Source organism: Nelumbo nucifera, chromosome 1, assembly GCF_055504915.1.
Source record: "Nelumbo nucifera cultivar China Antique chromosome 1, China Antique-T2T, whole genome shotgun sequence".
NCBI classification, from domain to species: Eukaryota; Viridiplantae; Streptophyta; class Magnoliopsida; order Proteales; family Nelumbonaceae; genus Nelumbo; species Nelumbo nucifera.
In genome coordinates, this window is record NC_142649.1 from 160,717,973 (window position 1) to 160,734,291 (window position 16,319).

At 38.2% G+C, this 16,319-nt stretch overlaps 1 protein-coding gene across 1 annotated transcript; it reads left to right on the plus strand.

Annotated features, from left to right (window-relative positions):
• Positions 1-12,315: 12,315 nt before the first annotated feature.
• Positions 12,316-12,666, plus strand: LOC104610091 (ethylene-responsive transcription factor ERF098). Its single transcript, XM_010276564.2, has one exon. The coding sequence runs from the start codon at positions 12,316-12,318 to the stop codon at positions 12,664-12,666; it is 351 nt and encodes a 116-aa protein (XP_010274866.1).
• Positions 12,667-16,319: the final 3,653 nt, after the last annotated feature.

Sequence of the window (16,319 nt, forward strand, 5' to 3'; positions counted from 1 at the left end):
TTAGGAGGGTTCTGGGGGTCCTCCCCTTGGCGAGAAAGGTACTCCTCCTGGTGGCGAGACCTTGCCCGTGGTGAGATTGGGTGCCGAGGAGGGAGTTGCGGCTGCTGAAGCTGAGGTCGAGGCAGTTGAGGGAATTGTTGCTGATAGTGGAACTGAGAGACGTGGTGCAGCACTTGCTGCTGGTAAATCTGGTGTTGCTGAAGCTGCTACACTTGGGCTTGCATGGCCCACATGCACTGCATCAGATCGTCGAGCTGGCTCTGGCTGGTCGCTAGAGGAACGACAGTTGGTTCAGCAAAGGTCGTTTCGACCGAGAAAGGCAGGGGAACACCCACAGGCGCCATTGCTCGCGACATGTGCAAGCTGGGAACTCTGTCCACTAAGAGAGGAATGGTGAACTGCCCAATGCAGACCGTGGGAACCTGGGGCTGCTCCTTGGAGTTACCCATCTCCATGCTTCGTCCAATGTTGCTTTAGGAAGCCATGAGTGTCGAGTTTTCAGAGAAGAAAGAACTGTGAAAGTTTAGAGGAAGGCTATTAGAAGCGATTTCCCACAGACGACGTCAAATGATGGTGCGCAATCCGGTCACTCCTAGCTAACACTTACGTGGCTCCCGAAAGGTACTTGAGATGGAGAAGAAGAATCCCCGGGGGCTTGCTCGGCGGGAACGCTCCGATGCTTAAGTTAGTATTCAGTAGGAGAAGTAAGGAGAAGATGAAAGCTAAGAGTGCAGATAGCGCAAGAGTAGAAGATGATACCTCCGTCCCTTGATATTAGCTCCTTATAACAGAAATATGTTGTATCAGGTCCACCGGCCTCTGACAAGGTAGGTATAACTGCCACTGTCAGTCTGCCTTAGCCGTTACTGGCTAGGCTGAGGTGGCACGCGTGGGGCCGTCACCGCAGGGTACGTGCCTGTCAGGTGTAAGGCACCCTCTAAAGGTGGCAAGCACGACGCTGTCTGACGAGGGATATAGCTGCTATCCTCAGATTTGTCGGGTACGATGGTCGGGCAGGAGATCTTCCTACGATACGCTGAGCTACCCTTCCATGAGTTACCCTGTGCCGGGCTATCTCGTAAGCGTCGAGCTTCCTGTGGCAGGCTAAGCCGAGCTGTCTGGCCCGAGGTGTCTTTACCTCGAGGTATCTATAGGCGGATCGGTGTGTTCCTATCTGGGAGTGGTCCGAGATCCACTAGGAGGAGCTCAGGTATTAGGAAAGGTCAGGGGGCCCCGTGCTCTGAGGTGGCTCGGGGTGCCTTAGCCCCCGGGGTGGCAGTGCAGGCCAGGCGGCTCCCGACGAGTGGTCTATTCTGTCGAGTTGTCGGGCTGAACTCGGTGGGATCTTCCCTCCGAGTTGCGGTTGCACCTGTTGTGCTGTCGCGTTGAGTCATCGTTTGAGCAAGGTCACACCTACGTGTTCCCATGTTACGAGGTCGGGCCAAATCATCCTCCATCAATATTAATTTTTATTAAATTTAATATTCCATGAAATTATAATTTATACTATTATTACATAATTTTGTTATTAATTTTGTAAAATATAAAATTATTATTAACTAAAGAGTTATGAAATCTATCATAATTATTATTCTACTCTTAAGAAAATTTTTAAAAATTTATTAAATAATTTCGTTATTTTAACTATTTAAAATTTAGTTATGTTAAACAATTCATTATTTAAATATTTAATCTTTTTTGTTATTTAAATTTTATTTCTTTAAAATTATTATGTAATTTTTACATAATTATTTAGATTTTAAGTACTTTTTATTTATTTTTTTAAGTATTAAAATTTGAATAAACATAAAATTATAATTTATGTTTTTATTACATATTTTCATTATGAATTTAATAAAAATATAAAATTATTAATAATATGAATATTATTAAACCTATTATAATTATTTCTTATGTTTTTAATAAGTATTTTATAGTTACTAACATAATTTCATTATAATATATAAATAATTGTTAAAATGTTTTAATTGAAACTTTCTTTAGATAGATATAGCTAAAAAGTGGGGGAGAGGATAAATAAGAATTAGAGATAATTTAGGAGATTAATAGAAATTAGGGAGAGAGAGAGATAATTGAGGAGAAAGTTGGGGATAGTTAGTTTCCTAAAAAATAGGAGAGGAAAAAAGGAGATAAGCCATGTTAGGTGGCAACTCCTAGTGTTTCTAGAGGGAATCTTGCACCCCCTCTAGAATTGTTGAGTAGAGGACTACTAACTTGGCAAGCCCTACTTTTTATATATATATATATATATATATATATATATATATATATACACTAGTTAGAAAGTTAGAACCTTTGCAATGCACGGGATTTTTTAACTGAATTGCAAATTAGAACTAATGGGCTTTTAAAGAGCCCTAAATACTTATAAACACCTTACCACAAAATTTCATCATAGATATCCCCCATTTAACCCTTCATTACACTAAGATTTTAATTTGGGCTATCTTTCTGGTCAAGATATTCATTTCTTAAATGCCCTTGACCATACCATTAGTGGACTAATTAAACCCCACCAAATGATCCAAGAGACTAATACCTCTAGATACCCCATTGTTAGTACCTTATTTTTGTTCAATTCACCGTCGAAACCCTAATTTACCCTGAACACCCAATCAGACTGTTTCAATCCTTTCGAAGTACCTAAAAATCCCCAAACACCATCACCAAACCTAGGACCTCCTAAAATATCCACCCTTGAAATTTCAACCTAAGATTCCCCTCCGTTTATTCTTTTATCAAACCAGTATTCCCTTTTAAATCCCTCTCGTTAGCCTGAAACACCCACAACCCAAATCTCCTTGATCCTAACACCTCTTAATCAATTAGACCATACAATTGAACCCTATAAACACCAAAAACATCTACCCATAAATTTTGAACCTAAAATCACCCCATTTGCCCCATCATAGAACAAATATTCCATTTCGGATGATCTCGTTGACCCAAATGTCCATGATTTTGGCCCTCTAAAATCAATCAGATATTTCCAAAAGATCCTAGACACCCTAAAAACCTTACCCACAAAAATTCAACCCAAAATACCTTTGTTTTTCCCTCCATTACACCAAGATTCTATTTTAAAGCTTTGTATTAATTGGACCAAATCCTTTCCAAATCTTCCTGATCTCTTCATAATTGGGCCAATCTAACACCACCAATCAACCCATAGTACAACAAGGAGTTTCTTTACACACCCCTTCAAACTAATATAGAGGCATTGCCATCAGTTTGCTTACTAAAAATAACTGTCTAGACTCATCATGGCCTTTATGAAGATGTCAGCAACTTGAATATCAGAGGCAACATGAGGGAGAGAGGTAGAGTTTGGAAGAAACAGGTCATGAATAAAATGGCAGTGCACTTCAATATGCTTTGTCCTTTCATGAAAGATAGGATTTGAGGCGATCTTAATAGCACTAGTGTTGTCCGCATACAGAGCAATGACCCAACTCCTAAAATAAAGATATAAGCAAAACAACTTCACTACAAATAGATGGCATTGCCCTATACTCTGCTTCTGCAGAGGACTTGGAAGCAGTCTGTTGTTTATTGCATTTCCATGATATTAGAGAGTCACCCATGAAGACACAATACCCAGTATTGGAGCGGCATATGTCAGGGCATCCAGCCCAATCTACATCAGCATAGACCCTTAGTTGGATAGAAGAAGATGAAGAGAAGAAAAGACCCTGTGATAAAGAGCCCCGAACACAGCTCATTATTCGATGCACCACAGTCAAATGAGGTTGACGAAGGGTAGAGAAAAACTAACTAACAACTTGAACTGCATGTGAGATGTCAGGACGAGTCATGGTGAGATAGATGGGAAACCCTACAAGCTTCCGATAGAGGGAAGCATCATGGAGTAGGGAGCCTTCTGATTTGGATAATTTGACATTCAACTCCAAGGGAGTATCAACTCGTTTATCATCAATAAGGTTGGCCAACTTAACAAGATCAGAGGTATACTTTTGTTGGAAAACAAAATAACCCCAAGAGTTCCATTGAACTTCAAGTCCTAAGAAATGGCTAAGAGGGCCGAGATCTTTCATGTGAAAGCAACTACGGAGAAGAAACTTGAGGTTCTGAATTCCTTCTATATCATCTCCAATCAACAATATGTCATCCACATATAGTAAGAGAATGGTAAGGCCCTGGGGTCTTTTCCAAACAAAGAGAGAGTAGTCTGACGCACTTTGGCTATACTTGGCTTGCATGATAACACCTTTGAATTTTTCAAACCAAGATCGAAGGGCTTGCTTTAGCACGTAGAGGGATTTATTTAGCTGAGAGACGAGGAAGGGATCGTTGCAGTACCTGGAAGGAGGTTTCATATATATTGTTTCCTTTAGATGCCCATGTAAAAAAAATATTTTTTACATCCAATTGAAAGATAGTCCAAGAGTGTGCAGCAAGAAGGGCAAAAAGAACACGGATTGTAGTAATCTTGGTCACTAAAGCAAATGTCTCCTCATAGTCAATGCCATACTCCTGCACATATCCTTATGCCATAAGCCTGGCTTTGTAACGGTCTAGAGACCCATTAGATTTCAACTTGATGGAAGACACATTTCCTCCCAATAATAGAGCCATCTGAAAGTGTTGGGGTAAGGTCCTAGGTGTCATTCTCATGCAAAGATTGAATCTCTGCATCCATGGAATCTCGCCACTAAGGGCTACTACTAGTCTGCTAGTAAGAATGGGGAATATCTGTAGAGGACAAAACAACAGAGAAGGATCTTTGGTTTGAAGGAAAATCATCATGGTCAAGTGGTCGAGAGATATTAGTAGAATGACACAAAGGTATAAGAGGAATAATTGAGGAATCTGAAACAAGAGCTTTACTTATAGGATTGTCTGTAATGGGCCAAGGATCCAAACCAAGAGGAAGAGGGGTCGTCAGCATAGGAGCTAGACCATGAACCCGCTTGTGAGAGAAGACGAGAATATCCTTCTCATTAGTGAACAATGGAGTATCCTATGTTTCAAAATCATGCAAAACTAAAATAAAGGGTGCATATAATTTGGCAATTCCTGAAAAAAAAAGGAGATATGCTAACAAACATTCACATTTTGGGAAATATGAATACGATGTGTTGAGGGATCATAACAAAGGAATCCTTTGTGATTAGGGCAATATCCCATAAAAGCACACATGACAGATTGAGCTAAAAGTTTTGAACGCTGATGATGAGGAAGATGAACAAAGCATAGACACCCAAAGACATGAAGTTGGAAAAGATGTAGGGGGATTCAAACACCTTCTAATGAGGAGATATGTTAATAAGAACAAAAGATGTGATACAATTGATCAGATACACTGTCATGCTAGCAACCTCTACAAAGAATGTGGGAGTTGCATGTAACTCTTGTAGAAGAATCCTTATAACACTAAGAATGTAGTCGTTCTTTATTTTTGCCACACCATTTTACTGAGGAGTGTCTGGACAACATCATTGAACTTGTATGCCATGATGTTTCAGATAAACCAGAAATTTTCCATCAATGTATTCTTCCGCAAAGTCTAAGCATAAGGTCTATACATTCGCTTGAAATCGAACTCAAACCATGTTATAAAACAATCAAAAGGATGAAAAAACTTCTTATTTGTATTTGAGAAAGTAGATCCCAAGTGTACCTAGTACAGTCATCAATGAATAACACAAAATACTTGTATCCCATTTGAGAAACAACAGATGAAATCCAAACATCACTATGAATAATATCAAAAGGTGAAGTAGCATGTTCAGCTCAGTGAGTGAATGGTAAAATATGCCTCTTAAATAATAAGAAACACAAGATATATTAAAAGATTTCATAAAAGGAACTTTAGTTTTAATAAAACCATATTCAAATAAATATTTAAGTTTTTCAGAATTTGGGTGACCCAAATGTTTGTGCCATATATCCCAGACATATTTTCTCTAACTCAAAAAAGGACTTACTGTAGAAGAGCTCAAATAAGCAGAGGACGATGCTGATTGTGATTTTTCAAACACTAATGCAAACAAGTGGCCCTTCCTACGCCCCTTTCCTTTCACCTTCTTAGTGCATTGGTCCTAAATCAAACAATCATCAGAGGAAAAGTTTAGAATGTGACATTCATCAACTAATTGACCAACTAAAATAAGATTAGCAGTAAGTTTAGGATCAATGAAAGTTTTAGCAAGGGACAAGGAATTTGAGGGGGAAAGTTTGATGCACAAATTATCACTCCCAATGATGTCAAGTTTCTCACCATTAGCAATGTCAATATGTCTATGGTTGGTCTTAAATAGTCTATTTGAGGGTTCAGAATAAGCCTAAGTCATATGATTTGTAGCACTAGAATCAATTATCAAAACATAAGAGGGAGAAGAGCAATAACTAGAGAACTCACTAGATAGGACAATAATAGAAAAGGCAGATGAGATAATAGAGGATACCAGTTTTTGTATTTCTTCCTTATTCATGGAAGCATAGGATTTTCCTTTAGCAATAGAGTATCGAACACTTGCCCCTTAGATGCCTGATAAGCCCATGTCTGATTCATTTTCATGGGACCCTTGGGTGAACAAATTGGGCAGCCTAGAATGATATGTCCATGTTGTTTGTAATAGGTGCAAACATTACTCTTTTTGCAATGAGAAGCTATATGTCCATATCCCTTACATTCATAGCATTGAGTTTTAGAATAGTCTTTTCCACTAGATTTCTTATTCCCTCGTGCAAGAAAAATAGTATCAGTCCCAAAATCAAGATGTTTCCCTTCTATGTTTACAACAGTTATGAATCTAGTTTCTTCCCTCAACAACTCTCCCATCACAAAGTTTAAGTCTAGAAAAGTTCCTTTGCTCAAAATATTTGACTTGATTATTTCATACTTAGGGCTCAGCCTCATGAGAAATTGGTTCACTTTTCTATTTTCAAAATGCTTTTGCAAATACTTGACACACTCAACGGGATCAAAAGGTTCAGTATGAACTAGTTCATATTCAACCCAGAGATCAATAAAGCCAGCATAGTATTCTTGTATCTTCTTGTCACCCTGGCAATAGGCAAAGATTTCAGATTTAATCTGGTATTATCATGACATATTGGACTGATGATAAACCTTTTTCAAATAGGAATACATCGCATACATAGTCCTCAATCTTCTCATGGGAACACTAATGTGAGGCACGAGCTCAAAATCCAGGAAACTAACTTTCCGTTGTCAATCTTCCATTGTGTATAGGTTGTACTATCAACACCATCAAGTTTACAAACAATACCATTCAAGTAACCTTTAAGTCCCTTTCCCTAGGGCTGCAAATAAGTTGGATCATATCCAATTCAAATCTGATACCAATTCATTAAGAAGTAGATTCAGGTATCCTTCTTGATCCTAACAAATTGTATCGAATCGAAAAGTTGATCCATTAATGGATTGAATTTGGATATTGGCTAATTCGATCGCTGTGACCCGATCCCTTAATTATAAAATATTATATATGTATATTCTATATATTAGTTATATAATTACATATTATATATTATATATTTTAATATATTATTATATTGTATATTTTTAATATATTATTATATTATATAAATAATATAATATATTATTTATATTACATAATATAAATATAATTGTAATTGAATCGGATTCGATTGGATATCCGATAATGCATTCAAATTCGAATTTGAATCATGCTTTTGAAAATCCGACGGATCCTTATTGGATTCAAATCAGTCGGATTTTCTTAACGGATCGGATTGGATATGCCCTTACCAAATCCAATCTGATCCGTTTTCTACCTTACCTTTCCCTCAACATAGAAATCGAAATGGAACTTCCACATATTGTAGTTAGTTCCATCAAAATTTACAGGGAGAAAGCAATCTTTTCAGCCATCATAAATGAGAAAAATCAACCCAAGAAAAAGGATAGTAGAACTGATGTTTGTAATGAACAAGGTAGTGAATTACTTCAACTGAACACATTATTTCTCAAAAAAAAAATTAATATCAGGGCTGAAGCATGAAATGTAGACAACACCAATCCAGAGCAACTTCAGAAAGAAACTTTATAGAGGAATCAAAATCCTCCAATAAATAACCAAGGGCATCACAAAATTTGGGCAACACAAATTAGGGTTCCAAGGACTGATAACCAAGAGAAGAAAATACCCTAGGGCAGCACAAAACTAGGGTTCCAATGAGTGATAATAGTCGATTAAGACAATAATGAGATACACCAACCTGAAATGAAGTTTTCCAAATCAGCTTGAAGAGAGAACCTTATGCCTGTTGAAGTTCCTCAATCTAAAGCATAAGAAACCAGAAAAAAAAAGTTCAAAACTGCTGTTGTTAAAGGAGAAAAAAGCCAAACTATTAAGGTTTCTTAGTTTGCTACTGTTAAAAACTGAACCATAAGAAGCTTGGCTGCTGCCGCCTTGGAGGATCCAGTTCATAGTAGGAGAAAGAAGGTTGATGCCGCCCAAGAGAGAAGGTCAGAACTCCTTCAAGACTTTTCAGATCCCACAGAATTCTGAGTAAGGAAAAATAGATCTGGGCACAGCCCTAACACCAGACAAAGTAACCTCCACAGAGAACTAGAATTAGAGTTGAAGAAAATAGCCCTAACACTAGTCGAAACACCCAAAAAACAGTACCCCTGATATGGCCAATGAGAAAGCAAAGAAAGAATAGGAATTACAGAGCAACCTGCTCTGATACCATGTCAACAAACACATACAAGAATACGGAATTCTAGGGTGAAGAAAGTGGATGATACGACCCTACCCCAAGGGTCCTTTATATAGATAATGAAATTAAAGAATTTACAAAGAGACCCTTGTAGGGCAACAAATATTAGAGAATTTATCGAGAAGCCCTTGCAGGGCTAAAGAGAAAATAATAAAATAAGAGATACAACACAATAAGAACTATAGTAATATAGTACATTAGGGAGTTTCTTCACAATTAAATCTATTATATTTTTTTTGTCTTTTTGATAAAAATTTTAAGGTTATTACATAATTCTTTATTTAATCTATTTATTTGTTTTTAAATAATATTAAAAATATTATTTAGTTATTTAATTTTTAATATCTAAAATATTTAAAATTAGATATTTACAATATTATTCATCTATTTAAATAATATCACTATTTATTTATTTCAATATAACTTATTTATTGAATTTCATAATCCATAAAATTATAAGTTATACTATTACTACATAATTTTGTAAAATATAAAATTATTATTAATTCAAATATTATTAAATATATAATAACAATTTTCTGCTTTTAATAAAATTTTTAAATTTATTACATAATTTCATTATTTTAACTATTTAAAATATCGTTATTTAGTTATTTTAACTATTTAAAATTTATTACCAAATTTCGTTATTTAAATATTTTCATTATTTAAATTTTATTTATTTTAAAGTTATTACGTAATTTTAAATATTTTGCTATATAATATTTTTAATATCTTGTTATTTATAATATTTAGTTATTAAATTTTTTAAATAATATTTTTTAATTTTAATTTTTTATTATTTGAATAATATTTAAATTGAATCATTCATAAAATTGTAATTTATATTGTTAGTACACAATTTCGTTATGAATTTCATAAAAGTATAAAATTATTAATAATATGAATATTATTAAATCTATGATTTTTTTTGTGTTTTTAATAAATATTTTAAAGGTATTACATAATTTTATTATAATATTTAAATAATTCTTAAATTTTTTAATTCAGACTTTCTTTTGATAGATATAGTTGAAAAATTGGGGGAGAGGATAAATCGAAATTAGAGATAATTTAGGAGATAAATAGGAATTGTAGATTATTTAAGAGAAAGTGGTGGATAGTGGTGCCACTTAACTAGATTAGATTAGATTTTGGTAGAGAGAGATTTCAGGAATAATTTTATGTAGGGATATCCAAAGGAATAAACATAGAGGAAAGTGGGGTGGTCCAGACATGATTTGGTGTCATTATGAGAGAGGGAGAAGGGAGTTATGTGGTGGCTTCATGAAGGTGCAATGGTGCAAGGAAGATTAAAATGAGATATATTGAGAGTTCTCGGTTGGGGTAATGGAGAAAGCTCAGACCATGACATGACATCATTCTATTTTATTATATATTAATAGATTATATATTTGTTGAATCTTCTTCGTTCTAAATGCATATACATATAACGTATTTACTATGGTTATACATCTGATATACCTAATTCTATCTGAAATTTTACTATGACCAATATGTGATATTGAGTAAGTTGTGTATATTTACAATGGGATTTGGATTAGGAATGGATCTAGCTACATTCAAATCTCATTTGTTTGTTAAAAACTTAGATCCAAATTTGATCCAAAATCTAATTATATATATGGCACTTACAGGTGTAAATCGGGATGGGCCGTGGCACAACCCGATTGTATGGGTCATGTTGAGCTTGGAGTTTCAGGTTCGCGGGCCGGGTTGGCACAACCCATATTTATGTACTTATATATTTATATGTTTATATATTTATATATAATATATTATATAAATTATAATTATATAATAATATATAGTATATAATATATTGATAAAATAAACAATTGTTTTCAATTTTTTATAGTGTTTTATTTAATTATTGTATATGTCAAAATTTATATAAAATAAAAATTTTAAGATTTTTTTTTTCAATTTTTTTAAATAAATAGCTTTGGCCCGGTCCACGGCCCAACCGTAGAGGTGTAAATTGGGTCATGACACTTGTGGCCCAACACAGTTGTATGGGCCGATGAGTTGTGTTGGTCTTGGGGTTTCAGGTCAGCAGGTTGGGCCAGCACAGCCCATACTGTCGTGTTGTGCCGCTCGTGGCCTGCATTCCTACACGACCCATATATATTTTTTTATATATAATATTTATATATTTTATATATTTATATATAATATATTATATAAATTATAATTATATAATAATATATAGTATATAATATATTAATAAAATAAATAATTGTTTCAATTTTATTTAATTATTGTATATATAAGCAACTATATACATCAAAATTCATAAAAAATTAAAATTTTAAGTTTTTCTCAATTTTTTTTAAATAAATAACTTTGACCCTGTCCATGGCCTAACCTAGCCCAATGCTCGTGCCATGGGCCGTACCGGGCTAACGCCCCAAGATATCCCAGTAGAGGGAGGCACAGGCCAAGATGGCCCATGGGTTGACACGGCCTAGCCTGCACTTTGTGCAGGCTGCACACAGGTCATGCCGTGTTGGCCCAGCACAACCCGCTTTATACCTCTACCCGGCTAGGCTTAAGGCTCGGCCAATAGACCAGCCCAGCCCATGGCATGACATAGGCCCATGCGCACTCAAGCCGTGGGCTGTGCTGGGCCGACCCACAAATCAAGAGAATTGGAGTAATAATAGGATTGATGAGCTAAAAGTTTGTATAATTTCGAGACTTGGACAACACCACCACAAATCAAGACCTTGAGTAGGAAATGAAGGGGTAAAAGAACCAATATTGAGCCAGAGCTCAGATAATTCTATGGCTCGTTGCCGGTGATCGGTGGTAACTCTCTGACTTCACGATTGTGGGAATAATAAAACGATATAAATATTGTGTTTGCAAATATGAATAAGTTTACATTTGTTAACAAAGGTATAAGTTAATAAGTTATCTCTTGTTTCTCTCCAAAATTGAGCCAGAAAGTTTTTGATGACTTATTTGTTTCCGTTTTCATCTTAAATTGTTCGGCCCAACAGCGGACTCTTGCCTAGGCATGCAGACGCCTGGTGTTTGTGGCACTAGCGAGAACCCTCTGTGCATCAGAAACAGAAAGCGGAGGAATCAATACAGAATTGTACGTACTAGTTTATTAAACAAGAAAAAGAAAATTAAGCAAATAAAAAGGGGGGAGCTCGGTTTGGTGTTGAAAGCGGGTTTGAACTTTGAAAACGGTATTGGCTTCCGAATGCTACTTAAATCTTTGACCAAACCAAACAAATTTCTAATACAAAATCAAACTTGACAGCAACAACTTTTTATTAAAACCCACACGTTCTTGCAAATTCCAACCGTGAGAGAAGACCCATGAAGAAAACCGACCATCTCTGGCAGTTCTTTTCTTCCTCCCACCAACGTACCAGATATTTAATTTTTCCCACCAAATTTGAAAACAAAGAGGAAAGGCTAAGAGGTTCTAAACGCTCTGCGTTAACGTAAAAGCCAGACGGACGAAGACTATATATAAAAGGGAAAGACATACACGGAGACAGAAGAGAGAGGAAACAACAGATGGAAAGGGGGCGGGATGTTCGATACCGTGGAGTTCGTCGGCGGCCGTGGGGGAAATATGCAGCAGAGATACGGGACCCCTCTAGGCCTTGTGCTCGTTTGTGGCTGGGAACGTTCGAGAATGCAGAGGATGCTGCACGTGCATATGACAGAGCTGCCTTTGCATTGAGGGGTCATTTGGCTATTCTCAACTTCCCAAACGAACATCGACTGCAAAGCTCATCAGCTCCTACTGAGAATACTGAGAATGCTGAGAAGGGAAGTTCATCCTCCACGAGAACAGAGAAGGTGGTTATCGAGTTTGAGTACTTGGACGACAAATTATTAGAGGAGCTTCTTGAGTCGGAATGAAATATTGAATATCTTAACATTTTGAGTGTCAGTTTGAGTCCTAAGCTTAATCTCCACATTTGAAGCTGCAGCCGGCAGGCACATTTAAATGCGAGGAGTAAATCAGTCGTTTATGTTCATGAGATTTGTTCTTTCTTTTTTTAAAGAAATTAATTGTGTATGATAATAAGGATTTTTGTACTAATACATGTTTATTTTATTATCCTTTTCCCTGCATACCAATAAACATTGAAGAAGAAAATAAGAAATGCTTGTAATACGAACAAGGGCAAGATGCTGAGGACAAACAACAATAAGGGACAGAATAAGGTCGGTGCAGTTTCAGGTTAAAAATGGGGCTTATAATAGGAGGTATTTTGGTAATTTTGGTAAGCTTGGGGGTATTTTAGTCAATTCGGGTCTAAGGAGGTGAAAACAAAATTCTAATCTAATGGTAGGTATTTTGGGTTAAAAAATGAAGGGTAGAGATAGATTTGAGTATATATAGTGATTTTGCATGTACAGGCGGAGGGCAAACAAGGGCATTTTTTACTAAAATTTTATAGGGTGGGGTTTTTAGGCATTTTGAATCGATTGGTGGGGTTAGATTGGCCTAAATAATCTCGGACTAGGCAGATCTAGAGGGATAGTGATTCGATTAATTTACTAACTTTGAAACAGAATCTTGGTGTGATGGAGGGAAAAATGAGGGAATTTTTTTGTTGAAATTTGGAAGGGTGGTGTTTTTGAGCATTATGGGTTAACCGGTAGGGTTAGATTGGCTTAATTATGTCAAGATCGGGCAGATTCGAAAAGGACTTGATCCAGTCAATACGAAGCTTTGAAACGGAATCTTGGTGTAATTGAAGGCAAACAAAGGTATTTTGGGCTGAACTTTTGTGGGTAGAGTTTTTAGGGTGTCTATGATCTTATGGAAACATTTGATTGATTTTGGAGGGCCAAAATCATGAAAATTTGGGTCAGTGAGAGAATCCAATATGGAATATTTGTTCGATGATGGGGCAAATGGGGGAATTTTAGGTTGAAAATTTATGGATAGATGTTTTTGGTGTGTCTAGGGTTCAATTGTATAGTCTAATTGATTTAGCGGCATTAGGATCAAGGAGATTTAGGTTGTGGGTGCTTCAGGCTAACGAAAGGGTTTGAAAGGGAATCTTGCTTTGATAAAAGAATAAAGAGAGGGAAATATTGGGTTGAAATTTTAAGGGTATATATTCTAGAAGGTCCTAGGTCTGGTGATGGTGTTTAAGGATTCTTAAGTACTTTGGAAGGATCATAACGGTTTGATCGAGTGTTTGGGGTAAATTGGGGTTTCAACGGTGAACTGAGCAAAAATCAAGTGTTGACAATAGGGTTTCTAGAGGTATTGGTCTCTTGGATCATTTGGTGGGGTTTGATTGAACTGAGCAAAAACCAAGTGTTGACAATAGGGTTTCTAGAGGTATTGGTCTCTTGGATCATTTGGTGGGGTTTTATTGGTCCATAAATGGAATTTTCAAGGGCATTTAAGAAATGAATATCTTGGCCAATGAGATAGCCCAAATTAAAATCTTAGTGTGATAAAGGGTTAAATGGGAGATATCTGTAATGAAATTTTGTGGAAAGGTGTTTATAAGTATCTAGGGCTCTTTAAAAGCCCATTAACTTTAATTTGCAATTCAGTTAAAAAATCTTGTGCATCGCACGGGTTCCGACTAGTGCTCTTCTATTGCTTGTTATAGAAAATATACTAATGGGACTTGATGGTACGCAATCCGGTTGGTCCTAGCTGTCAACGACCTTGCCTCTGAGCGGAGCTACAGGGAGCCTGAAACGGAGAAGATGAGGAAGCTCCGGGGGGGAACCCGGTGTGAATGCTCCGAAGCTCAAGTTAGAATTCTCCCAGAGGCAAGATAAAACCAGATGGCGCAAAGTTCACATACCTTGTTCTTGGGGGGAAGGGAGCCTTTTATAACCACCTCGTGCACTCACTTCTAAGCTTCTGTCAGGTCTGGTATGATTACCTCTGGGCCCCTGCCAGTTCGGGTGTCATCCCCTCTGCTGGACAGAACCGCCACTGCTCTTTTTGTCGGAGCCGTCTCTGCGACTGGCGATGACAGTGGCAGGTGGCCGTTGAAGTGTGGCTGTCAAGCGTCAGATCCCAAGTCAGTCAGGTGCACCGCCCTTGGATGCGGACCTTCTCAGTGTCAGGTATGGTACGTTTGTTCAGCTCGACGTCCTGGAGGCGAAGTGCTGGAGTGGTGAGCGAGGTGAAGTCTTGAGTTCGGATAGGGGGGTGTCCCGAACTGCCATGAGGCGGGCCAGTTCGGGTCATTGCCTTGTGTGAGGCTCGGGGCCTAAGGGAGAGTTCGGGCTCCTAGTAGGGAGTTCGGATTGCTGGTTCCTCCCTTCGGTGCTCGCGCCTTGGGCGCGCTATTGTGCTGAGCTATTCGCCTTTGCCACGTGTTGAGTGATTATGAGGTCGGGCCAAATCTTCCTTCATCAATTGCCCCCCACTCCTCGTGCTAAGGGTCTTGCCCTAGCACGGGGAGTTCGCGAGCTGGCAGTGGATTTGTCCCGTACTTCGAATCTTGGTTGACTGATAGCGCGGAAAACGCGTCGACCTGCCTACAAATGCTGATAGACGTGGCAGCGTGCTCCTTATTTCAAAAATTCAAAAAGTGCGCCGCTGGGAGATGTGACAACAGGCGTCTTTTCAAAATTGAAAACGTGCCGCTGCCGCCTTTAATGCGAGGAGACGTGCGTTGGCGTTTTGTCAGTTTCAAAAAGACGTGCACCGGCGCATGTCAGTTTCAGAAAGACGTGCGTCAATCACGTCTCGGTCTCGGGGGACGTGCGGTCAGCGCGACTGCGGGCCGTCGGATCGGCTTTGATCTGGGTTGTTGCTTCTCGGTCACTGTGGGTATAAATAGTGGGGGACCCCAGTCGCTTTGTCACTTCTGCGCTGCCTCTTGAGCTTGCGTCCAGGTTTAATCTCGCGTCCAGGCTTTCAATTCGCGTTCAAGGTTTTTGCTCGTTCAAGTTCCCGTAGTCTTGTTCAAGCTTTTTTCCGGGTGAGTACCTTCCTGGAATCCACCTTCTTTCCTCGATGTCTAGCTCGGATAGCTCAGACGGTTCTTCAAGTGGGTCAGATGCAGGTTCAACGAATCGAGTTGCATTCCCTGATAGTTCTAGCAAGCCGGAGGTAGAGCTCGAGGAAGAGTTCGAACCCGTAGGTCGAGTCGCCTTGGATAGTTTGGCGTCCACCTCTGTCGGGGTCGGACGTTAGACAAGTTTGGCCCCTCGACCATGACACCTGAGGGGCTCCAATCCCTTATTACCTATTACAATTTGTCTGGGGAGTACGCTTATTTCATACCTTCGGGTAGCTTTCCTTGGGAACACGGTCCTAATGAGATCGTGATATTTTGGGAGCAGCTCGCTGCGGGGCTGCGATTGCCTTTCCATCCCCTCCTTGTCGAGGTCTTGAATCACTTCGGCGTTACGGTCAACCAGCTTCACCCGATCTCCATTCGTAATTTGGTGGGGACAATCTCCTTATTTTGCGAACAGGGCTTTCCTTTAGACTTGGAGATCTTCTCTTCCATCTTAATGCTTAAGAAGCAAGCAGTTCTCCTCCTCGGGCGTAGGCGGGCGTACTACCTGTCTCCTCG